The 26031-nt window shown below is 50.5% G+C and overlaps 1 protein-coding gene across 5 annotated transcripts in view; it reads left to right on the forward strand.

Moving 5' to 3' along the window:
* TTC7A (tetratricopeptide repeat domain 7A) overlaps positions 1-26031 on the forward strand; it is a 116289-nt gene that overhangs the window by 1502 nt on the left and 88756 nt on the right. For 2 of the 5 annotated variants that reach the window (XM_087863372.1, XM_045787928.2), the window contains 2 exons: positions 7252-7415; positions 12968-13136. In XM_087863372.1, coding sequence (XP_087719498.1) covers positions 7252-7415; positions 12968-13136 — 333 coding nt within the window. Of the gene's footprint in view, positions 1-4774; positions 5035-5069; positions 5154-7251; positions 7416-12967; positions 13137-14698; positions 14757-26031 lie in introns of those variants that run through there. The other 3 variants (XM_045787929.2, XM_045787930.2, XM_045787933.2) reach the window with 3 other exon arrangements.

The raw sequence follows: 26031 nt of genomic DNA on the forward strand, positions 1-26031 counted from the left end.
GCAAGAGTCAATGAACGCAGATATGAAGAGGTTTAAAGACTGCCCTGCCTGTGGAATAATAATAGTAGTAGTAGTAGCCATAGCTTACACTTACCCAGCACTCCCTGTGTGCCAGGCACTGTCCTACTAAGCACTCCGGTCAGTTAATTCCTCCCAGCAGCCCCATGAAGCAGGCACTCGTTTGCCCCACTTGCAGATAATGGAAGCAGAGGCCCTGAGAAGTTAAATAACTTGATCATCCAGTCAGTAAGTGGTAGAAGCAGGATTTGAATGCAGGCTTCTGAGTATATGCTTTTAACCACTGACACTGTTACCTCTTAATGATGTGCAGCACAAAACCCCAGCCTGAGGAGTTGCCAAAAGGGATGGGGCGGGGGGGGGGGGGGGCAGAGAGGTCACCAAAGGGCAATCATGTGGCAGGTTGTGGAGCTCAGAGGAAAAGGAGTTTTTGAGAAGCAGCAGAATGTGTACTGGCCTCAGGCTGGTATTGGGAAGGTCAAAGTGTATTTGCCCAATGAGGGGGAAGGATAGAAGGACACTGAGGGGGCTAGGTGACAGAGACAGATGGACAGTCGGGTTGAGGCTTTGAGATTGGTCTGAGCATGGCAGTGAGGGAGAGTGACCAGAGCAGAAAGCGGGTGAGCCCTCCTCTTCCAGGGCAGAATAGAGAAATTGCAGGTGCTCCTCTGTCCCCCGTGTGGGGGGATGTAGTGGGGTGGGAATGGAAAGGGACCCACAAAAAGAGCCCTGGGGCCTGGGTGAGTTATGGGAATCTGAGTAAGGTTGGCCCCACAGAGAAACATGCTGGGCCAAGACAGGAGCCTGACCTCCTCAAGTTCATATGGGTCTGTATTTCCTAAACTGTTTTTTAGGGGTCTCAAGGAAATTACATAGTTAATTGGTATCCCACGAAGAAAGAGCTTAGGGAGCCCAAAAAGTAAAGAAACTGGACCTAATAGATTCAGGGGTGTTAAAAATTTTTTTAACTGCAGGACTTTTCAGAGCCTTTATTTTTATTTATTTTTAAGATTTTATTTATTTATCTGAGAGAGAGAGGGTGAGCAAGAGAGAGCGCAAGCGGGAGAAGGGGCAGAGGGAGAGGGAGAAGCAGACTCCCTGCCGAGCAGGGAGCCTGATGTGGGGATCCATCCCAGGTCCCTGGAATCACAACCCAAACTGAAGGCAGATGCTTAACCAACTGAGCCACCCAGGCGCCTCTTCAGAGCCTTTAATATGTTCAGTTGCCTATGATGTACAAGCCAAGGTTGGAGTATAAATAGCATATTTCTCAAACTTGCCTTGACCATATTCTATGAAGCATTATTGGGAAACACCAATATGGCATAGTTTATAAATGATGTGGTATGGTTATAAAGTGCTTTCCCTATTTTTTTTTTTTAATTTTTGTAAACAACCTTGTGGGGAGAGCAGGAGTAGTTGTCTCCATTTTAGACATCGGGACACCAAGGCCCAAAGAGGTCACATAACGTGTATGTGACAGAGCCTGTGTGCAAGCCTCAGTCCTGCCACCAAGTCTCCCTACTAGTGAAGGTGGGGGTGGGGCACAAAACCCCTGGCTTGGCTTCACTGTGGGGACTGCCTGGCACAAAGAGGGAGACTGAGGGGGGTAGTGGGGTCTCTTCTGCCCACTTTTGGGCTTGGTTGTGCAGATGATTTTTCTCCCACTGTTAAATCTGGATACGCTATCCCAACACACACACGGGCACACACACAGACGCACAGGAGAAAGGAAAACAAATGGCTCCCAAACCTATGTGTAGAGCATTTTCTTGGATTGTCTGCTATTTTGATTCTCTCCTCGGGGTTCCTTGATCACTCGAGGGACTGAGGGCCTGTTTTTTGGAGCAGTAGAATGCTGACCCCCTTCAACCTAGGAGGGACGTTCTTATTGTACCACTTGGTCTATTAGACTCTTTTAAAGTCAGTGACCAGAAGCTTCAACAGTTACATATTTGGGGAGAGGAGAGGGAACGTATTGAGGGAGGAGCCAAACCCCAGTTGAACCCCATTTTACAAACTGAGGCCCTGAGCCCTGCTATATCTGCAGGATTTCCTACAGAGACGAAAAACCACGCCCAGACCATCTATTTCAGTCCAGGGGGCAGAAGGGGAGGGCCCACTGGGGGGTCCTCTCTGGAGTCTGGTGGGAATGAAGCGTCAGGAGGTGCTCAGGCAGAGGGGCCCCTCCCCCCTCTAATCTGGGGAGGCTGCTCCCCACCACCTGCCTGGGGGGAAGGTGGTTGCCACCGTTAGAACATTTTCTTTCAAACACATCCGGTTTAGATTTGGTCAGGATGGAGCAGGGGAACCCCAGAGTGTGGCTGGCTGTGATGGAGTTGGTTCATGTAAAAACAAAGAACTCTTCCAAGTGGTTAAAGAAAAAGAAATGAATATTATGAAAAATTTCCAAAACCTCAGAAAAGCAGGACAATGACTCCCATGTATCCATTAACCAGCGTCAGTGATTATGAACTCAAGAATGATCTTGTTTGAGCTACACCCCAACCTGCCCCCCCGCACTGAATACCGTAGTAAGTACTTATTAATAAGAACTCTTTTTTTCTTTCAGTTGTGAAGAGATTTATTTACAGTGGTATATAAGCACATACGTAAAGAAGTGGCGACCATCGGGAGCCAGTGTAAAACAAAAAGTCATTTTTCTTAATTAAGATCAGAGGTCTGTTACAGTAAAGGAATTCTAAAGAGAAATTAGGATTTCAGTAAGTCAGAATGTCATGGACAAGATAGGATAATGGTTTAGATAGTGGGTTGAACTTTCTTTTTCTCTTCCTTTTCTTTTCTTTTTTCTTTTTCTTTCTTTCTTTTTTTTTTTTTTTGCAGTTTTCTATTTGTATGTAGTCAATTGTATGATCCTTTCTTTTTGGACCAAATAAGAGCTCTTTTGAAAAGGGGCGCCTGGGTGGCACAGCGGTTAAGCATCTGCCTTCGGCTCAGGGCGTGATCCCGGCATTATGGGATCGAGCCCCACATCAGGCTCCTCCACTATGAGCCTGCTTCTTCCTCTCCCACTCCCCCTGCTTGTGTTCCCTCTCTCGCTGGCTGTCTCTATCTCTGTCGAATAAATAAATAAAATCTTTAAAAAAAAAAAAAAAAAGAAAAACAAAACCACCGTACCATTATCATACACACCCTCCCTCCAAATCTAATGATTTAATTCTACAGTTCGTTTGCTGCAATTGGGATCCTACACATTGCATTTGCGTAGTAGTTGGGGTGTCTCTTTTCTCCCCCAGTATTTTTTTTATGAGGATTTCAAACATTCAGCAAAATTAAGCTGTCCTGACTTTATCACATGTCTGCCCCCCATCTATCTATCCATTCATCTAGAGTCTCTTACTCTGTAGTCACCCCCATCTTTTTTTTTTTTTTTTTTACTAAATGATTTTTTTTTTCCTGGAGATTGTTCTGAGTGTTTCTTCAGTTGGAGTTAGAGGGGGTGTGTTTGAGGCAGGTGGCCTCTCACTAGTTTTGGCCTCTTCCTCCTCTCACTGTGGTTAGAAGTTCCCAGCCCTGTGTGGTCCTGTGTGGTAAGCAGCTGCAGAGACCACTGTGTCCCCATTTGACTTCGTGGGGAAGGGCGTACCTGGCTGGACCCAGGTTTCTGACTGCGGATTGGTAGGCTGTGGAGAGGGGGCACCACCCTGCAAATGTGGTTTCTGGGGAAGGGGCAGGTATCTTTGAAGTGGTCCCTGTGACCTGGCACCCTGAGAGCAGATGGAAAGCTAGCTGCCAGAGGCGTTCAAAACCAGGTGGGTGGGGAGTCTGAGGGACCATTCAGCAGGGACCTCCTCTGGGCCTCTGCCCAGGGCAGGGGGCTGAGCTGTGCTTCCCAGATCCGCACTTAGGCTCCCAGAATCTGTTTCACTGTCAGGAAGGTCTTCCTAATGCCTCTGGGAGGGGAGAAGCTGGAACACTTTATCCAAATCGGGATAGGGAGTAGGTTTCAGACAAGATGATAAAAAGCCATGTTTTACCTTCTCAGAAGGAAGAATGGGAAAGCCTCGAATCCACCTGGATTCTTATTGAACAACTGGAAATCTAGAACTTTTAATTCTAACATTTTCTTCGGTCCCATAGATTGGCCAGTTGGGAATGGTGGGATGGCCAGAGTAAGGGGAGGGAAGGCAGAATGGAGAGGCAAGAGATGTGGGCAAGGATGAAAACAAAGTCAGTTCAGTTCCCAACACCTACCGAATGTCTACTAAACCAAACACAGACACAGACACAGCCGCAAAAAGGCTTGAGAAGGACCGGAAGTGTTAGTTGGCAGAACAGTCTGAAACTCGTGGGTATGTGACAGTAGGAACAATTCTTATCCCTGCCCTTGGAATTGCTATTGGAAGTCCTATTTGGAAGTCCTATTACTTGGAATTACTATTATCTTTGATCGTACTGTTTACAGCCCTTAGGCTTCTTTATTTCTACACTACCCGAAGCTCTACTCCGCATGGGACGCAGGGGAAACAGCTTGTGTTGTGGAATGTGGTATTATGTTGTTGTTGTGGGCTGGGACCATAGAAATATTGCCTATCTTTATTATCGTCTATAAAATGGGAGTAATATCTACCTTTTAGGGCCGTGCAGCTTCAAGGGTACTGTGTAATGAAGTACTCGGCACTCAGGGGGCCCTCAGCAAATCTTGATCCCTCTTTTGCCGTAAAAGGGACTCTTAGGGTTCAGGGCAGTGCCTCTCAAGCCATCCGTGGTGAGGGATTACTTTCATGTTTTGGTTTGTTTTTTTTTAATTCCCGATGTGTTGTGCTCTGATACTTTCATAAGATACACAAACCGCTGCCTCTCGTTTTTTTTCATTTTCAAGTCAACAGATTCAAAATTATTTTGTCACGTTCTTATCAATGTCCCTGAACGTGCACTCTGAACTGAACTCGTCTCCTCCGTGGGATTGGGTGCCAGACCTGGACCCACCCCAGTCCGCCCGCCGCACTTTGAGCAGCACGTGTTCAGAGGACACGCCCATTCTGTTGAGGAGAGGTGGGTCCCCTGGGGAGTATTTCCCAGAAAATGCATTCTGGGTTGCTGGGAAGGAAGCTGGTTTCTCGGGGCATGAAAGGAACGACAGAGCCAGCTCCTGCTGTGGGGAGCTCGGGCAGGTAGTTGGCCCGAGGAGGCAGGGCCTGGTGAGGGAGGAACCAGCCCGGGAGGGACTGTGGAGGGGGGGCCTCAGTTCCCTCGGAAGGAGCAGCTTCCCAGCTCGACCTCTGGTTGAGCAGGTGCAAGCCAGGTTGGAGAGGAGAGCCGCTTGCCCTGCGGCCCACAGCTCCGGAGCGCTGCTCTGGCTCCCCACGGCTCAGCAGCCCAGCCCTCCTCCTAGCTGACACTGGGAAATGGAGAAGATGGCTTTTCACTCTTGAGTTGACTTGGGTTTTATTTTTGACTAGATAATATATTCACATGGCTCAACCTTCCAAAGGGACCGAAAAGTAAAGAGTGAAAAGCCACCTTCCCCGTAAGCCAGAAAGGCCATCGGATATGTATGTGTCCTGTCACGGGTTTGTACATAAACACACGTTTGTGGCCACTGTGTGCACTCTGCTTTCCTGCTGATTTGTCTTGTAATTCATCCTTTAACAGCAGAGACAGAGCTGCTCGTTTCTTGCTAGGGCAGCGTGGGGTCCCTTCTCGTGGAAGAACTGTGCTTTATTTAATCTCCTCCAGTTGATGGACATGAAAGTTGTCTCTAATTTTCTGCTATTCTAACTAACGCTGCAGGAGCGACCTTCTGTATCAGTCGTTTTACACACGTGTCAAGCCCCCTATAGCGGTGGGGTGGCAGAGTCGATGGGGTGCACAGAAGAATTTTGATATATGTCATCAAATCGCCCTTTCTGGAGATCCCACCAACTTCTCCACCAGCGTTGGATGATGGCTTGGACAAAGTACTTTTTTGGCCATTTCCTCCAAATGTTAATTTTCAAAATCATGAGGGAGACAGCAAAGGTTCACTAACAAGCTGTGGCGTCCTCAGAGGGCAAACCTCCAGGGACTCTTCTCTGGGATCTGGGCTTTCAGGCTCTTCTCTTTGGGGAATCTCCTCTCTGGGGAAAGACTCTTCAGAGGCCCGCAATTGGGGATCCGTGGCTTTGAGTCGTGAGCAAAGCTGCAGTGGTCCTGAGAGTCAGGAGTGAGTGGCATTCCTGGGTGGGTCTAAGAATGCCATCCTAGCAACTGGAAAGAGCGCTGTGAAGGCTGGGGACCAGGCCGCCCTTCCTGGAGGCATTTTGGGTTGGCACGTGACTCCCTGAGCCTCTTGGCTTCCTCACCCAGGCGTGGAGAGGATTCACTTGGCAGCTGTTTGTTGGGCGCTTCTGTTGAGTGGTGGGCCTGATCCTCACCCTGGTTGCAGGAGAGGGGCAGTGAACCGGTCACACTGAGCACAGCCACCCCACTGGGGTTGTGAAACCACGCTTGACCTCAGAGCCTACGCACTGAGCCCTGGGGATCCCACCCATGCCCCGGTCGCCTCTGCTGTAGGTAGCAGGAATGTGGTGGTCACAAGCCTGGAGTTTTCAGTGCTGTGTGGGGAGGCAGCAAATAGAACCAAACAGTACAGATTCCCCTGCCAGGCGGTGAGGTCTGGAGATAGGCTGACATAGGTGAGAAAACTCCAGAAAGGGCCAGGACTAGACATGTCCAAGGATTTGCCCTCCTACACTACTAGTACGTCTGCTTCCCGCCTTAACTCTTTGCTTTCGTTGCTAGGTTATCCCTGGTTATGTTAAAATACCGTAAAAATGGAGAAAACTGACTACGGTTACACGGAATTAGGAGCTCATGAAAATGCATTAAGCCGCCTCCTATATTTTTCCTCTTGGGTTGTTTTGGGGGGGGAATTCCTTCTTGGTCTAAGAACTTATTACCCACAATGGGGCATGGGTGTGACTTTGTCCCTCATTTTAAATTCTGAAATTCTGGGAATTTGTCCCAAGTCTTGGGAACTTTGCCTCCCCAGCCACTAAACTACAGAAAATAAACCCAAAGGGGCAATTTGTACGGTGAGCATGATAGAATGCCTGTGTTTTTTCTCTCAAGGCTGTTTAACTTTATGAAAACTGGGTCTTTATTTCTTTTCTCAGATTGGGGCTGCTCTGGGGCAGGGGCTGGGGTGGCGGCGCGGCTAGGTGGCTACAGGGACATGGGCTGGTTTCAGGGGATGTACCATGTTGAGGGGATCCCTGCCCTGTTTTTCAGATGACTTTGGGAAATTGCTCCTGGCCGAGGCCCTCCTGGAGCAGTGTTTGAAGGAGAACCACGCCAAGATAAAAGACTCCCTCCCTTTGCCCGAGAAGAATGAGCGGAAGATGAATGAAGCCAGAAACCATCTGAGTAGTATCCTTAACCACGGGAGGCTGTCTGTGAGTCCTCGGCGCCCTCCTCTCCTCTCTCTCCTGCCTCCCATCTGCTGTCAGGCAGGGTCCCTGGGTCATCTGGTCATGTGAGCAGCAAGTCTCCCTTAGGGGTTGGCTTTGCGCTGTTCAGTACGGTAGCCACCAGCCGCATGTGGTTCTCGAGCACTTGAAATGGAGCCCGACCAACCTGAGATGGGCTGTAAGTGTAAAGCATACGCTGGAATCCGAAGACTTCGCACAAAATGAAGAACGTTAAAGATGATTAATTCTTTATATTGGTTACGCATTCACACGATAATATTTTGGATAGACTGGGTTAAATAATATATCTTATTAACATTAATCTATTTTGGCCTTTTTTATTGTATTTTTAAGAAATATTTCCTTTATTTCTTTAAAGATTCTATTTATTAGAGAGAGAGAGAGAGAGAGAGAGCATGAGCTGAGGGGAGGGCAGAGGCAGAGGAAGAAGTAGACTCCTTGTTGAGCAGGGAGCCCGACGCGGGGCTCGATCCCAGAACCCTGAGATCATGACCTGAGCTGAAGGCAAACGTTTGACCAACTGAGCCACCCAAGCGCCCTATTTTTGCCTTTTTTAATGTGACTAGAAAATTTTACTAGAAAAATTTAAATTATACGTGTGGTTTAAGTTCTAGTTCTATGTGCCTGGTCCTTTGGGCTCTTTGGGGGTGCCAGCGAAATAAGACCTCAGTGAGCCTGTGATCTAGTTGGAAACGGGCCAACATGTGAAGTTGGCTAGCAACAAAAGAGCTCAATAACAGGGTAAGCCGGTTTAAGTCTGTGCATTTATTGAGCACCTGCTGTATAAAAGGCACGGAGGGGAGGTATGGAGAGAAGTATAGTCAGTTTTCTCTAGACCTTTGCTGCTTCAGGCATGGTCCACCCACCTGCACTATGGGTGTCATCTGGGGAATGCAAAATCTGAATTAGAATCTTCGTGTTAGCAAGCTCTCCCGGTGATTCCTGTGCACATTAAAGACTGATCTGGATTACAGTGTATCCCGAGCAATGACAGGGGTATGGGTATGTCATTAGAGACCCAGAGAGGACGTGATTTTATCAAGAGATGTTCCAAAGCAATAGATTTACTGACTTCAGCATTTATGGTGGGGCGCCTGGGTGGCTCAGTCAGTTAAGCATCTCCCTTCAGCTCAGGTCATGATCCCAGGGTCCTAGGATTGAGTCCTGCGTTGGGCTCCTTGCTCAGTGGGGACCCTGCTTCTCCCGCTGCCTCTGCCTGCCACACCCCCTGCTTGTGCTCGCTGTCTCTCTCTCTCTCTGTCTCTCTGACAAGTAAATAAATAAGATATTTAAAGGAAAAAGAAAAAGCATTTATGATGACGGAGTTCACAAGGCATTGTACTCTGAGGGCGCTAAAGAGGAATCCAGCATGGACCCTGCCCTCAGGGAGGTTGCAGGTTTACTGGGCAAGTAAGTCCTCCTGGCAAATTATCCTAGGTGGACTGTGACACATGCCACAGGAGTAGTGTACATGAGGAGGCAAGTTCAAGGGGGATACTGCCTGGGGTGAGGTGGGGAGTCAACCCAGGGTGATGGTAGTACTAGAATTGGACTCTTTGCCGGCGGTGGGGGTGGCTAGACCTTGCAGGTGGGGAGAGGTGTTGACATATAGAGATAGTATATGGCATTCCAAGAAGGAAACAGTGTATCATTTAATGGTTCCTCTTATAAGACTTTCATTTAAGTAGTCAGTCAGCAGAAGCGAGAGGGAATGGTGAGAAATTAGGTTATAGAGGTACTTTGCGGCCAGTGAGCGGGGGCTGAAATACCAGGCCAAGAAGTGTGGGGCTTTTTCTGTGGGGGAAGTGTCCTGGGAGTTTAAGGATATTGCCTTTAAACTCCTCGACAGGGATTACCGTAGCTCTGGGAGGTTTTGTATTGAATTAAATAAACTAGCTGTTTGACCTGGAGCACGGCCCCTGACCTCTTGGGCCCTCCAGTTCCTCATCTGCCAATCAAAAGGGCTGGACTTGATTAGTGGGTCCCAAGCCTTTTCCCCTCAAAACCCCTTTTAATTTTGTTTCTTCTCCAGACTCCATTAACTATTTATTTATTTATTTATTTATTTTTTTTTAAAGATTTTATTTATTTATTCGACAGAGATAGAGACAGCCAGCGAGAGAGGGAACACAGCAGGGGGAGTGGGAGAGGAAGAAGCAGGCTCATAGCGGAAGAGCCTGATGTGGGGCTCGATCCCAGATCGCCGGGATCACGCCCTGAGCTGAAGGCAGACGCTTAACCGCTGTGCCACCCAGGCGCCCCTCCATTAACTATTTAAAAATTGTTTTTTTACAATAAAATGAATCAGGCTTATTGTTAACACGTCATTAAATAAATGAGCAGTTTGAATAATAAATAAAAATTCTTGTTTGCCATCCCCCTGCTGACCCCCTTCCCCAGAGTTGAGCGCTGCTCACCATTTGGTGTGTGTCCCACACACCTTGCTCTGTGTTAATGAACACACACACACACACACACACACACACACACACACACATCAGGCTTTCTTCCTTACTAGAGTCATAGGATCCATATTTGACAAGAACTTTCACTTGGAGCTTTCCCCATGCCAATACTTCATTCTTTGTGTTGGCTGAATAGCATTCACATATATTATCAGGAAAACCATTTGCACGCCAAATCACATTTCTGAAGAACAAATTTTACTGTGCTTTAATAATCAAGGACATACACGGGCACCAATAACACTCAGATAGTCACGGTTATCCAGGCCAAACCCAAAAACTTGACGTTGATTAGGTACAATGAAATATTCAAAGTAGTTTGTGGGATTCTCTGTCTTACCCCCAAGGCCATGGTGTGGCTGGGGGACTGTCTCTCCCGGCAGCAGATGAAGCCCCAGCCGGAGTGCGGGGTATCCTCGGTAGCTTTGATGAGATAGGGGGAGAAGTGGTCCTGAGGCCCATCCTCAGGGCAGTTTGGAACTTCCCGTGATCTCTAAGATCCCATCTAGCTCCGTTCTAACTTTTTTTTTTTTTTTAAGATTGTATTTATTTATTTGACAGAGAGAGAGACAGCCAACGAGAGAGGGAACACAAGCAGGGGGGGTGGGAGAGGAAGAAGCAGGCTCCCAGTGGAGCAGGGAGCCCGATGCGGGGCTCGATCCCAGGACCCCGGGATCGCACCCTGGGCCGAAGGCAGACGCTTAATGACTGAGCCACCAAGGTGCCCCTCAGTTCCAACTTTTGCTGTAACTTCAGTTGTGTTCCCCGCCCCCCCCCCCCCCCGCTCCCCTGCCCTCCCCCGCCCCCTCCCCAGCACCAGGCATTGTACCATCTCATTGGTCCTCTCAGTAACCTGTTGCGGAAGTTACTGTTCTCCCCATTTTCCAGGTGAAGAAACTGAGACCCAGGAAAGGTTAGTCATTAAGCCAACACTTAGCCAATTCTGTCCAGTAAGGACATTAAAACAAAACAAAAAAAGCAAAAAAAAAAAAAAAAAACCAAACCAAAACAAACAAACAAACAAAAATCCCACCCAACAGCAGGAAAACTGTACAATCTTCTTTGGTCATCACTCCATAAAAGAGGAAACTCTCCACACGAAAAAGCAGGACAGATAGGCTTTCAGGAGTAAGGGAAGCTCTTTAAGTAGTGTAAATTTAGCATATGAAGCACTCACATTGTCCTTAATTTTTCCCCAGCTTGGTGGAAGCTCTGTTGTCAGCTGCCATTGGTCCAGCAGGGACACTAGGAGCTACACCCTGTTATCACACCCTGAAGTGTGTCCTTCTGAGCGCAGCTGCCCTTGTCCACATTTACAGTGGACCAGGATAATACTGATAATGACTCATGCCCCGTGTTTATCTAACTCCTTTCCAAAGAAAAGTTCAAAGCTCTTTTCTGGACTTGAGTTGCTCTGATGCTCTTGGCATTGTTGTGATGGGAGGTGAGGGGTGGGTGTCACTGTCTCGCCCTCACCAATGGTGAAAATGAGCCCGGGCAGTGAGAAAATGGGCCTGTGGCTTGAAACCAATATGGGGCACAGCAGAATCTTTGCCCAGCTAGGGGAGACCGTGGGCCACAAGGTTCTGGGAGTACGTAATTTGTGGCCCTAGTGGAGGGAGTAGGTGGCCCATTTGGGGAGACTAGCAAATGCACTTGACATAGTCAGCCTTGGAGAGCTGTCCCATAGTCCGAGCAGGTCAGGCCCACAGGGGCTGAGAGGGTCCACTTGGCAAAGGCGTTATAGGACTTCACTAGCAGAAGGAGTCTCCTGGTATTCAGGGAGGATTCTAGGGAGAGGTGGGCCTGGGCAAGTTCCCAAAGGATGGAAGAGAATCTGGATAGACCAAAGGGAAGGGGGAGACTGTTCCAGATAGGGAGCTGTGTGCGCAAAGGCAAGGGAAAAATGTGTGTTTACAATGACCCAAACACTAGTGTGGGAGGAGACTTTGGCTTTGCTGTGTTCCCTTTCTCTTGGTTGGCTTCTGAGAGGGCCGTAGGTGGTTGGGAGTAGTGGAGGCTTTCCCTGGGACCACAGGTTCCCCAGACTGTGATCTTCCCGAAGGGAAAAAGGGGTGGCCCCTTCCAGCTGGTGACAGGCTGGGTTGGGGGCCAGCGCTGCCTCTCCAAGGAGCGTTGTGGACAGAGCTGCTGCTGGGTGGCGGGGGCCGTGCCCAGAGCCCGTCCCAAAGGGGCAGTGGGCCAGCTGAGCGCAGAGATGGAGGCAGAGGCTAGAGAAGTGGTCATGGAAAGTGGGAGATCTTGGAGCGAGGCCGGACGCACATCCAAGGGCAGGACTTTGGGGCAGGACCTACCAGACCTCCTGGGGCCCAAGGGAGGCCCTGAGAGTCTCTGTATGGGGTGAAGATTAGGGCATAAGCAGCACTGGAGAAAGAGAGGGAAGAAAACAGGTTTGAATTTAGGCACTTGACTCTGCACTTGGGGACAGTGGCCCAGGAGGCCTTGGCTCTCCTGCCCTTCCTGTGCCACTGCTGATGGGGCCATTCTCCCCACACAGGTCTGCTGTTGTGGCTGGGGCTTCAGCTGCTGGCCCCTTACCTGCACGGGTTCTTTGCACGGCCTTTCACCTCACTTTATATTTGTACAGATATGCATGTAAAGAGAAGCCCCTGCTTATGTGAGCTTCAGGCCCCACAACACTCGGCTGGGTCCCTGACTCCCCACTTGTGTTGAGAACCGGTGCGAATTCCTGAGCACCAGCCAGGGGCTGACACCTCTGGGGCTCCAGGAGAGAGAAGACCAAGCCAGTCTGCAAGCTGGCTGGAGTCTGGTTGGGGGCATAAGACACACACAGACACACAGACACACACATGCAACAATTAGGCACTCACGTAAGGTCAGTGAGAGCCATAGTGTAGGCAGGTGTGGAGAGCAGAGAGATGTCACACGTGCTTGAGAGCCAGGGAGGGCTTCCTGGTGGAGGGTCTTCGGCAAGTCGGCATGGCTCCGTGGGAGGAGGCAGGGGTTCATCCCAGGGTATGGGGGGGGTGCTTCGAGGCAGGAACCTGCTGATGGGTTTGTTCCTTTCAGCCGCAGTACCTGTGTGAGGCCATGCTGATTCAGGGCAAGCTGCACTACGTGGAGGGCTCGTACCGAGATGCCATCAGCATGTATGCACGGGCCGGGATTGATGACCTGTCCATGGAGAACAAGCCGCTGTACCAGATGCGGCTGCTGGCAGAGGCCTTTGTCATCAAAGGTAGGTGCGGGCCCAGCTGGGGCGCCGGAGGGCGCCTGCCCTGGCTCCCCACCACCATGTTCAGCTCTTTGCACTCTGGCCCCCATGTGCCAGGTGCAGGTGCCAGCCACGGCGGCGTAGATGTCGTGTTGGCAGTTGGCCTACAGGGCCAGTATCCAAGATACATAACCCCTAGTAGTGCTTGGGCGCTGACCCCTCAGGTGGACGCCAGTGGCGACCAGGCACGCCAGTGTGCGGGGGCTGATGGCAGCCAGCAGGCCAATGTCAGAGGACTCCGGTTCTCACCTTGGCTCTGTCGAGAACCAGTCACCCACCTGCACGTCCTTGGGCAAGTTACCATGTCACTTTCCTGGCCTCAGTTGACTTATGTGTGAACCAGAGTTGTAATACCTGCCCTCACAGGGTAACCACAACCAAGAGGCCTCCGCTGGGTCACGAGGTTGAGAAAGACTTAAACCACGTGCCATCCTGTTGTCAGGCTGGTGCCGGTGACTGACATTGGCTACCAGTTGGGTGCTTGATGGTATAGAGCAGACTGTCCCTCCTTGGGTATTCGTGGGTACCTGTGGGTGGCATCCAGGGATGGGCAGGTCAGAACCAATTCCCAGAGTGAGGGGTGTTCTGGTGAGGCCCCAGGCACACAGGGTCAGTGATGTAGAAATTTCATGATATGGGGCTGCGGATGGTGGCTCACATGGGATACTATTCAGTGCCATTGAACTGACCCCGAAGGGGTTACATGTTAGTAAAAGCCTGACCCCAGGCTCCTCTTTCCCTGGGTCTATGAACCCTGGGATCACAGTGACCTGAGGGGGGGCCCTTGGTGGCAATGAGGTGTCCCAGGAGCCCCTCTGCCCAGATTGTTGTCAGGAGTCTTAGATGTTTGGTCATTTCCTTATTCCAGCACCAACCAGTCCCCAGAGAAAAGTCTAGACATGCTTATAGCCACATGGGGATTGGGTGTCTGAGATGGTAGAGTGTTTGTCACCTTCTTCTCTATTGTAGGTAGGGACATTCTGTCCATCTTACACATGAGGAAACTGAGGCCTAGAGAGGATACGTACCTTGCCCAGAGTTGCCCAGAGATTTGTGGTGGAACCAGGATTGGAACCTCCCCTCTGTCTCCTTAGGGTCCCAGGGGACTGACTGACATCCGTGCAGTGCACAGCCTCCTTTGACCCTGCTCTTGCTTGAGGGCTGTGTGTCCACCCCTGGGTCCCTTTCCCTTTGGAGAGACAGTTCACATCATCCCAGGAAGTCTGCTGAGATTGTCACCCTGGACAGATGCAGCGTCAGTGTGTGGGAGGGCAGGGGGCCATATGGCATGATCCAGTACGTGGGACCTTCCCCTTTGCTCTCTTATCCCTTTTTCTGGGCCCCGGCGTAGGCCAGTCTTGGGGGTGTACTTCGTTTAGCGTTTGGGTCTTTTGGGCCTCTTGAAAACCACTCTGCCGTGGACTCCCCAAACCTAACACCCTTCCATGGGGGCCCTTTCCAGCACTTTTTCCTGTAGACCTGGCTCTACCTACTGCTCCCTGTTTCCTGCTCTCTACTCTTTCCAGCACGCCTCCAGCTTCTTGGGGGAACACAGTCCTGGTGGTCAGAGGTCCTGCAGGGGAGGTAAGGAGCCAAGAGCCACTGGTGTGGGCTGCTCGGTCGTGGCCTGTGTTAGCTCCCCGCCTCTCACTGACTGCGCGTGGCCTCCCATGTGCCTGCTTCCTCTCTGCTTGTCCTCCCTGTCCTGTTGCAATGACTGCACCTTGCTGCTTGGCATGCTGAGTTTGACCTGACCCTGTGTGTGCTTGAGATCATGCATGTGGCCTCCAGGGTGTGCATGATGTTGATTTTCCTGGGTTTGGGGGGACCTAGTGGGTTTTCCCATGCAGAGAGTAGGGGATGAGGCTGGTGGGTCATGGGGTTGTCTTAATCTGCTGGGCTGCCATAACAGAATACTGCAGATGGGGTGGCTCCAACTGCAGAGATTTATTTCTAAGAGTTCTGGAGGCTGGGAAGTCCAAGATCAAGGTCCCAGCAGGTTTGGTGTCTTGTGAGGGCTCTCTGCATGGGTTGCACATGGCCACCTTCTCGCTGAGCCCTCACATGGCCTTTCCTCCAACTCTCTCTGTCCTTTTCTTATAAAGCCACTAATCCCATCACCCTCATGACCTTATCTAACCCTCATTACCTCCCGAAGTCACCATCTCCAGACACCGTCAGTTGGGGGTTAGGCCTACGTACGACATGTGAGCTGGGGGGAGACACACACATTCAGTCCATTGAAAGGATGGTGGTGGCAGAAGGCCAGAGAATTCACAGAGTAATAGTTACGAATCCCTTGCTCAGTGCCAGGTACGCCCTGCCCTCACTGAAGCCACACGGTAACCCTGAGTAGGTGTTCTTTTCGCTCCCTTATTACAGCTGAGGCATTACGGTTGACGAGGTGAAGGGACTCATGGATTTCACTGGAAATGACAGAGCTGGGATTTGAAGCTGGGCAGCCAGAGCTTGTAGATACCCCATAGGAGTGCTGCTCAGAATCCTAGATGGAGGGAGATCATAGAAGCAGTGTAGGCCAATCCCTCATGTTACAGACGTGGAAGTCGAGGCGGACGGAAGTGGAGTGCCTTACCCAGGACAGCAGTCAGCTTGTGTTTGAACCAGAATGCTCTACCCGAGGCAGGCTCGCACCTTCAGGCTCTGTCCATCTCCAGGTGGCCTTGCCCCGGAGCCTGCTGGACCAGGCTGTTACACCAAGCTTCTTTACCATTTTGTGCTGGGTTCTGCTTGATGGTTCCACCTTGGTACCATCCAGCGGGGCAGGGGGTTTTCTCGGCACACCTGGCTGGAGGAAGGAGGATGGGGCCATGTGTCATGGGGGAGCCTGAGCTGGGCAGGCCTGGAGGCTTAGTGGGGGATGTGTGTGGGTATCTCCAGCGTGGAGCTCCTTCTTGTTAGGGGAGTTGGGAGCGGGCTCGGGGCCCAAAAGACATAAGAATACGTGCATCTCACCCACTTTCTCCTTCATGGCAGAGGGACCTGGCAGTGTGTCCTTCTGAGGCATCACTCACAAGGCCTAGGCCTTTCTCTGAAGTCGGAGACGTGAACTAGACCAGAAGATGCTTTCTGATTCTCAGGGAGGGCCCTAGACACCAACGGAGGTGTTCGAGAGAAGGGGCCCTTGCAGTAGGCTTGGGTTTCTCTCGTCTGGAATGCAGAAACGGTACCTGCGTATGTGTGTGTATCGCATGGGGCTTCCACAACCCTCCAGCTTCCGTAAGGGTTTCATCCTCTTCTTTACTCTATGAGGGGGGAGGCAGTTGTGATGCCCATTCTATGGATGAAGAAATTGAGGCTTGTCCAAGGTCATGAGGCCTATAAGTAGCAGAGCTTAGATTGATGGCCAGGTGGCTGTGACACAGGAGCCTGCCTGGGGGGCAGATTACAGTTACCACTGAGACAGGTTCACGCAGACAAGGAGAGTATGGGTGGTCCAGGAGCCCCTGACAAAGGAGAGGTTCCCAGCAGTTCCTGTAGAACCCAGGGGCCAGCCAGGAGGGACGATGCCTATGGGCACTGTGCTTCTGTCCCTGAGGGTGGCCCACAAGGGAGCCTACCTGGGCCTTGGTTAGATGGGGGGCTTCAGCCTCTCCTGGCCTCCGTTAGCCCTGGGTTGACTAGGAGCTGCAGCCCCCGGTGAAGCCTTGTACCACCGTCCTGTGGGTCCTCTCAGTGCAGAAACAGCCCGGAGCAGTGGTGTTGCTGGGCGACTTGGTCAGAAAACTTCCTTTTCTGTGTCGACATCAGTCACCGTGTTCTGGAGTGGCAAGTCTGCCGCTCTCCCACCCTGTTCCCCAGGCCCTGCAGTGGCCCCCTTGTGACTTCTGCCGGCCCCCCGCCCCCTGATCAAGCATGTCAGACCAGGGGAAAGCCTTGGGAAAGGCAATGTTCCCAGCCCATTCCAGGTACAGATGATAGATATCTATTTTATTTTTAAGATTTATTTATTTATTTGAGAGTGAGCACGGTGGGGTGGGGGAGAGGCAGAGGGAGGGGTCGAGAGAAACTCAAGTAGACTCCACGCTGAGCGCGGAGCCTGATGCGGGGCTCCATCTCACGACCCTGAGATCATGACCTGAGGCGAAACTGTGAGTGAGACGCTTGACCCCCTGCACCCCCCAGGCGCCCGGTAGATATCTGTTTTTCATGGTGTTGCCCCACCACCATCTTGGTTTGTTTTGGGAGAACATCTTCCATTTATTTTGTATTGAAGAACAATCAAGAAGAATTTGGTTTCGAGGCCCTTCTCAGAAGGTCTGTCCGCAGTGCCGCCTGCCCTTGTGAAGCCCTTGGCGGAACCCGTCTTGATTCTGTGTGCTCGTGGCTGCCCGCCCCGCTGAACTGGAAGATCCTGGGGGACAGGTGGTCATTTCTTCTGCACCCCCAGTCTTCTCTCCCTCTTCTCCCTTCCTGGAGCCATTCACACTCCAGCTGAGTGAGGTCTGCCCCTGGTGTCCCACGTGGTCTACAGAGTTCTGCCCTTTGCCTTTTCTTGAGCTGCTGTTCGTGCCCAACAGGCCCGTTCTTTATTTACTCTGCACAGAGATGGCCCTGACTCCCTGCAGGCACAGTTCAGGTGCCCCCTCCACCAGCAGGCTTCCCTCGGTGATAGCTGCAGCCTATAGCGTTCTCTTTCTCCTTCGAGATCATTGGACCTTGACCCGGTCTCCCCAGTTCGAAGTCAGTAAGTTCTTCCTGCCAGGCATCTGGTCTCTGGTCGTTGTACCCCTCATGGTCCCTGGCCCGTGTCTTCCTGGAGAAAGTAAAATTTGCCAGCAGTCGATTCAGCCCGCACCTGCCAGGGATGCCCACATGAACAGTTAGGGTCCCTTCCCTTGAGGGGAACGGCAGTCAGGTGAGCAAAGTCTGTGCTGGTGTGACATGGCTCTGGGAGAAGCAGCCGCTCTGGAGGAGGGGCTAAGCCTGCGGTAGCCATGGCCAGACTCATGAGTCACAAGCTCTAACTGGTGCCACTCTTTCCTGTCCAGTCCCTGAGCAGACAGGGCACAATGTCAGTGGAGTCGACCATTTGGGAAAATCAGGAAATGGAAACATCCCAGAGGGGGCTGTCTGTAGCTTATTTCTGTGGCCTGCCGGGGGCAGGGCAGTGAACTTCCTGCTGGCCATGGTGCCCCACTTCTGTGGGGAGCTCTGCCTTCACACCTGAGAGGGGCATTTGCAAAGTCCCGTCTGGGGCCTCAGCTCCTTAGCAGCCCACTTCCAAATGGGGGTAACATGCCTGGGATCGCCTTAAGAGTTGAGCGGTCTGAGGCCTTGTTTTCCAGGCTTGGGGTCGGTCTGACTCTAATGCTCTCCAGAAGAACCTCGTAATAAGGCTTTGGACATTTGGCGTCAGATCATCTCCATGGATGAGAAACTAGCACCAGAGGTTTTATTGACACAAAACCATTGGCTCTAGATCTAGGCCTAGAGGTTTCTGTCTCTGCAGCAGGCCTCAGGGTCCCTGTCAGCCGCCAGCCCACAGTTTAGTGGGTAAGCAGTGGGCTGGGCCAGGGAGTGCTCACACCTCTGGCCCACAAGCTGCATGTAGCCCTGTAGCAACACACGAGAGCCACAGCACAGGGTCCTTGTGAAATCCTGGGGGATCAGGCCTTTCCCAGGCCCCAGCCTTAGGTCTCGATAGTATCTCATCTTTCTGTCTCCTACGGCACTACCTTCAGCAGGAGCGGAGAATTTCCAACCCAGAGGTGCCAGGGTGGCTTGGTCACTTAAGCGTCTGACTCTTATAACAGCTCAGGTCTTGATCTCAGTGTTGTGAGTTCAAGCCCTGTGTTGGACTCCATGCTGGGCGTGGAGCCTACTAAAAAAAAAAAAAGGAATTTCCAACCCTGATTAACCTGACTTGACCCTCAGCCACCTTGGATTATTGTCCGAAAGCAAAACAGGCCCCTTAACAAAGCTGCATTGTCCAGAGGGATTGCCAGGAGTGAAGCTTGCCCCTTTTTTTGTAGGCTTTACTGTGGACCCTAGGAAGTATCCAACATAGGCTAATATCCTGAAATGTTCTACCAGATGCCCTAAAGCTACAGCCTGCATCTCAAGACAAAATAGGCTGCATTTCAACGGGCACTACTGCTGCTGGGTATCTAGAATTCCAGTTTCTTAGTTGGGAGATGGTAAATCCTCACTCATATCTGACCTTAACTCAGCCAGGCTTACACTTCAGAAATTGCCCCCTCTGACATCATGCTTCTGGGGATCAGTTTCCATATAATCAGACTTAGGGTTCTAATGACAAAAATGCAACTCCAACTAGCTGGAAAAGCAACAACAAAAGGGAGGCAGGTGCTGTAAATGTATACACCCATGTAACTAGAAAGTCATTGGGGGTAGGTGAGCATCAGGAATAGCTGGATCTAGGGGCTCCTTGTGTTGATGTCTTTCCCAGCAGCTCCAGGTATACATGGTTCTGCTCATAGCACTTAGAATCACAGGAGGAGAGAGTGCCTCATTGACCTGGCTTGGTCTCGTGCCTACCCTGGAACCAGTTACATTTACCAGCATCTAGGTTTCTAGGTTGGTGCTAGAGATGGGATTTCTCCACCTGAATCTTGTGGACTGAGTTGGAGGGATGGTTCCTCAAAGGAAAATCAGGGTGCTGTTACCAAAGTAGGTGAAAGGTATGCAGGGCAGAATCCCAGGGCTCAGGCAGCACCGCCTCACCCCACGTTACACCAGTAGTGACTGGGTCAGGATTACCGGGCCAGGATGTGAACTCAGACTCTCTCTGACTCCAGCATTTGGGATCATCCCTGATGCCCAAAAAGTACTTGTTGGATTGAATCACTCTGTTGCAGAGAGTGAAGTGATGAGCCGTAGCCAGTTGTGGAGCTTTTCCAGGTTAGCTTGGAGGGGAACCTGAACTGAAGGAGGAATCATCTGCAGATGAGTTGAAGAAGTGCCTTCCAGGTAAAGGAAAAGTCCAAAGAGAAGGCCCAGGAGAAATGGAGGTGACTTGCTGAGAGGTGGGGTGTGATCACACCTTCTTAGAGCAAAGGGTGGGGACAGGTGTGAGACTGACTGGGAAATGAGGGGGCGTTGAGAGCCTTGCAGTAAAGCTCAGGGTGTCTCTCTGCTGGTGTTCTAGAACTTTGGCCCTCGGTAGCCCCGCTTTGATGGGCTGGCAGGAGCTCCAGGGCCAACATGTCAGGCTCACCCGGCTCAGCCCCACAAGCCACGCTGTCACTGTCCACCTCTCAGAGGGCTGTTCCATGGCAAACGGCTGCCTCTCCCCTCAGGCCTGTGTCACTTCCGTTTCTCTGACACTAGCTGTGTGTGGTAACATGTGAGGGAGGAATGACCCCCCATTTCTCCAGCCACGAGTCCTGCCCTGTTTCCCTCTCACTCACAGCCCAGCACCAGGGGGGCCGCAGTCCATGCTCTGGAGAGGCTTGCCTGCCGGCTAATGGGTAGAAGACAGGCCTGGCTATGGGGCAAAATGGCCTCGGTTCTCACCAGATACCACAGCTAGGTGCTGAATGGGGAAGGTGCTGTGGAGAGTAAAAATGTGAGAAAAAACCCGAAAACGTTTAGCAACTGTAAGAATTATGATCCACAAATTCTCTTTTCCTCTCTCCTCGAGTTTTGTTTTTGTTTTTCTGTTCTATTTTGGTCAAGGCAACCTCAAGCTATTCTGCTCTCACCTGGGAACTTATGGCTTATTGAAACTTTGAAAATAAAGACACCAGGCTGTTCCTCGGGCAGGACATAGTGGCATATTTGGTTTGGGTTTTTTTTGTTTTTGTTTTTTTTTTTTTAGTTCTGGTATGGCAGGAATTAGCTGTTGATTTTGGCTTGCTTTGCAAAGGGGCGTGGGTCGCTGGCCTTGTGGGGAAGCAGGTCAGCACTCTTGGCACTGCTGCCCTGCCCCACACTGCAGTCCTGGGAGTGAGGGCCTGGTCTCCAGAGGGGGAGGAACAAGTGGAGGGGAATGCTGCCGGGGCATCTTAGAGAAGGGGCTAGGCGTATTCTTTGTGTATGCACCTGGCCTTCACTGAGTGCCTTCCTGGGCCAGGGGTGTGGAGTGTAGGCAGGCTTTGAGGGGTGCATTTGAGTCACCAGCACCGACACGAGGGCCCATCCCATTGCAGGGTGGACGGCTATAACTCAGCCATCATATGCTCGTGTAAAAAAGGTGGGCCACCAGGGGCTGGCCAGAAGTCTGAGCCCCTGTGGGGCTCACAGCAGGTAAGGGGAGACACAGGGAGTCTGGGCCGAGACAGCAGACAGTGTTGAAGCCAGAAGACCTGGATCTAGCCTGAACTCTGGCACTTTTAACGGAGGGGTGTTGGAAGGATTCTTTCCTCCTTGAATCAGAGCTTTCGTTTGTCATTCCAGGGGAGGCCCAAACCCCTTCCAGAGAGATCACCATGAGCCCCACTTAATATTCTCTTAGAGCATGTGTTCTGATCTATATAACATCATGGAATTTCAGTTTCACGGTCCTCCATGAGTTGGGCAGTGGTAGTAATTCCATTTTGTGTTTCAGGAAACCAAGACTTAGATCTCTATAAACGTTTTGGGTATATCCTTCCGGTCTTTTTTCCTGTAGATATATATGTTTGTTTGTTTTTTAAGCAAAAATGAATTCATAGAATCATATTTTATAATCTGTTTTCTAAAGTGAGTATTTTATGAGCCATTTTCCAATACATGTCTACATCACTGCTCAAAGCTTCATATCATCACATTGTAAGAATCTACTGTAATTTAGCAAACTTGTCCCCTGTTATTGGAACTGTACGTTAAATCTCATCTTTTTGCCATTATAAACAGTGCTGCCGTGATATCTTGGAAACTAAATTTTTGCATATGTCATTAATTTTTTAGTGATAAATTCCTAGAAGTAAAGTTACTGGATCAAAGCGTATGTACTTTTTGGAGACTGGCGTATGGAGTCAAAGTGTCTGCTTTCCCTTCTTTTTCGTTTTTTATTTTTCGTTTTTTAAATTGGTAAAATATACAGACACATAAAAAGGTGCTCAACACCACTGATCATCAGGGACATGCAAATCAAAACCGCAGTGAGAGATCACCTCACACCTGTGAGAATGGCCAAAATCAACAACACAAGAACCAACAGGTGTTGGCGAGGATGTGGAGAAGAAGGACTTCTTACCCTGTGGGTGGGAATGCGAGCTGGTGGCAGCCACTGTGGAAAACAGTGTGGAGGTTAAAAGTTAAAAACAGAGGGGCGCCTGGGTGGCACAGCGGTTAAGCGCCTGCCTTCGGCTCAGGGCGTGATCCTGGCGTTCTGGGATCGAGCCCCGCATCAGGCTCCTCCGCTATGAGCCTGCTTCTTCCTCTCCCACTCCCCCTGCTTGTGTTCCCTCTCTCGCTGGCTGTCTCTATCTCTGTCAAATAAATAAATAAAATCTTAAAAAAAAAAAAAAGTTAAAAACAGAATTACCCTACGATCCAGTAATCACACTACTGGGTGTTGACCCAGAAGACAGAAAAACACTAATTCAAAGGGATATACACTCCCCCATATTTATAGCAGCAAGATACGGAGCAGCCAAGATACGGAGCAGCCCAAGTGCCCATCCACTGATGAATAGATAAAGATGGGGTGTATAGGTACAATGGAATGTTAGTCAGCCATAAAAAAGAATGAAATCTTTCTATTTACAACAACATGGGTGGAGCTAGGAAGTACAATGCTAAGCGAAATACGTCAGAGAAAGACAAATACTGTATGCTTGCACTCATATGTGGAATTTAAGAAACAAACAAAAAGAATGAGCAAAGGAAAAAAAAAAAAAGGGAGAGACAAACCAAGAAACAGACTCTTAACGATAGAGAACAAACTCAGAGTTACCAGAGGGGAGGGCGAGTAAGGAGTGTGTCGTGATGGGCCCCAGGTGACGTATGGAGGTGTTGAATCACTGTTGTACACCTGAAACTAAGACTGTAGGTTAAAACACTGGTAAAATATATATAACACAAATTAAGCATCTTAACTAGTTTTTAAAAGATTTTATTTTTAATTGTGGTCCAATACATGTAACATAAAATTCGCTATCTCGCCCACTTCTAAGCGTACATACAGTTCAGTAGGGTTACAAATAGTCAGTGCAACCAGTCTCCAGAACTCTTTATGTTGCAAAACCCCCACTCCGTAGGCACTGCGCATCTCCCCGTTTGCCCTTCTCTGCAGCCCCTGGCAACTGCTGTTCTCCTGTCTCCAGGAATTGGCTACTTAAGTTCTCCACGGAAGCGGAATCATACACTATTTGTCTTTTTGTGACTGGCCTATTTCACTTAGTGTAATGGCCTTAAGGTTTATCCATGTGGCGTATGGTAGGATTTCCTTCTTTTTGAAGGCTCAATAATATTCCATTGTATGCATGTGTCACATTTTCTTTATCCGTTCATCTATCAGTGGATTCTTGGGATGTTTCTACCTTTAGCCTATCGTGACTGATGCTGCTGTGAACATGGGTGTATGAATACCTCTTTGAGACACTCCTTTCAGTTCTCTTGGGTCTACACCCAGAAGTGGACTTGCTGGGTTCATAAGGTGATTCTGTGTGTAATTTTTTGAGGAACTGTCACTGCTTGCCACAGCGGCTGTACCATTTTGCACTCCCACAATGGCCTGCTTCGGAGTGTGATTTATAAGGGTTCTTCCCTCCCTGGCATGAGGCTTCCTCCCTGAGGGCTGAAGTGATGACTTGCATTTCTTCTTCTCCTTCCCCCCAACCCAGGTACCTAACTCTGGGCTTTGTCTTCTGTGGGTGCCTTGTGTCCTTGGACCAACTGGGTAGGAGGGGATGGAGGGGTCCACCCAACTGGAAAGTTCCATTGCGGAGGAAACGTTGTGCTCTCCACCTCTGCAGCGAGGGCCCAGGGCTCCAAGGGCGGGGCTTCTTGGAAAGACGCCCATCTGTGATGTGATGAGTCATCTTAGCCTGAAGAGGCAGGGACCAGCCTGCTGCTGAGCCCAGGGCTAAACCAGATCAGCTTGCCTCCAAACCAAAAGTTCCGACTTACTGAAAAACCAAGCACTGTTCTTGAAAGGGGCCCTCCCTTGGCTCGTAGGGCTGCGTGTTTTCACAGAGAGGCCCCTTTGCCAGTGGGATCAAGAGGCAGTGCCCTGTGCTTCCTGGCAGCCCCTGGCTTCCTGCCCACTCACAGGGCTGTGTGACAACCACTGGGGTCCTTTGGGGGCTGGGCTCAGGAGCAGCCCGTGTCATCTTGGATCTAGTGTTGTGGTTTGGCCACTGGTGCAGAAACACTCACGGGGCAGAGGGTGAAGGGACCCAAGGGTTGGAGGGCCCGGTGGGTTTCCCATCAGATATTTGTGGACAGGAAAATGGACCTTCATGGGTGTCAAAAAGCAAACGTAAGGTCAAGAAACCCCTTTTTATGGGTAGAACTGGATGACTAGACTGTGACCGTCATTAGGAAAAGTCACTGCCAGCTTCAGGAAGCTTTTTGGTCTCATGTATATTGGGGATTGTTTCATAGAGGACCACCTTAGTGACCATAGCACTTGTACCTTGATCTTGTAGTTTTCTGCTCTCACAACTGCTTCCTTCCCGGAAGGCATCCTGTCCGTTATTTTTGATGAATTTTCATACAGTGAGGTACACTGATCTTAGGTGTATAATTTGGTGAGTTGGACAGATGTAAACGCCCACGTAACCAATACCCCAGTAAAGACAAAGAACATTGCCGTCACCCCCAGAAGTTTCCTGCAGGCCCTTTTCCACTTGGTTCGCTCTGCACCCCCATCCTCAGCCCCCGGGCAATGACTGGTGATTGGTTGGTTTCTGTTACTACAGGTTATAATTTTGCCCTTTTTTGGACGCCATGTAAGTGAAATCCTGTAGCACGGACGTCTTTGATATCTGGCTTCTTCTGCACACCTTGATTTCTTGGAGATTCATTCATGGTGTGTGTATATCAAGAATTTGTCCTTTACTAACATAATATAATTAAAAAACATTAAAAAAAAAAGAATTTGTCCTTTAGTGTATGTCTGAGTGGTGTTCCATTGCATGAATATGCCACAGTTTGCTTATGAATTCAGCAAACACCATTTTGTAAGTGGAGCAGGAGAAGGCCCGCGGGCTGTCTCCTCAGCCTAAGTGAACGGGTGCATTCAGCTCCATACCCAGCCGCTCACCGGTCAGCAGGCCCTGCTCTCACTGGGTGCCAAGAGCAATCAGGAATGGGCAGAGAGGATGGTTCCAGGGAAGGAAAAAGGCATATGCAGTGGAGATGCAGGGAAAATGTGCTGCTGTTTCTGAGATCAGGAGACTTAAGAAGGCTTCAGAGAGGGGGTGGTTTTGCTGTGAGTCTTCCAGGAGGATGGGACTGAGAATTTCCAGAGAAGTATGGCAGAGAGGCCGCTGCTGGGCGCGGAGGGAGCAAATGAAGCAATGGACAGTGGAGGCCCCCCTGGCACATGTTACTTGATTCACCACTTGCGGTGGCCAGCCCCCTGGAGGCAGCCTGAGCCGTCGGGCGGCTGGCGTCATCCACCCCAGGTCTGGGCGCAGCTGTGGGGCAGGGAGGAGCCCAGCCAGCAGCGTGTGTCTCGGGGAAGCCGCAGAGTGCCTGTGTTGAAGTGTCCACTGTAGGCCTTCTGGAATGGCTGTGATTGGTCTCCCAGGCCGGGCCTTGGAACAGTTGGTTTGTCCCACCTTCCTGCAGGGTGGGCAGGCCCCACAGCTGGCGAGGAGGGGCAGGGAGGGGCAGGGCCAGCACCCGTGGTGAGCAGGGGTGCCTGCCTTCTGCGTCTCCTCCAGGACTCCCACTATCCTCCGCCCCGTTTAACGCTTGTGAGTGAAGAGCTCTTCCCTCCTGG

Source organism: Ursus americanus, chromosome 7 (genome assembly GCF_024610735.1).
Source record: "Ursus americanus isolate L20-20 chromosome 7, mUrsAme1.1.p, whole genome shotgun sequence".
NCBI classification, from domain to species: Eukaryota; Metazoa; Chordata; class Mammalia; order Carnivora; family Ursidae; genus Ursus; species Ursus americanus.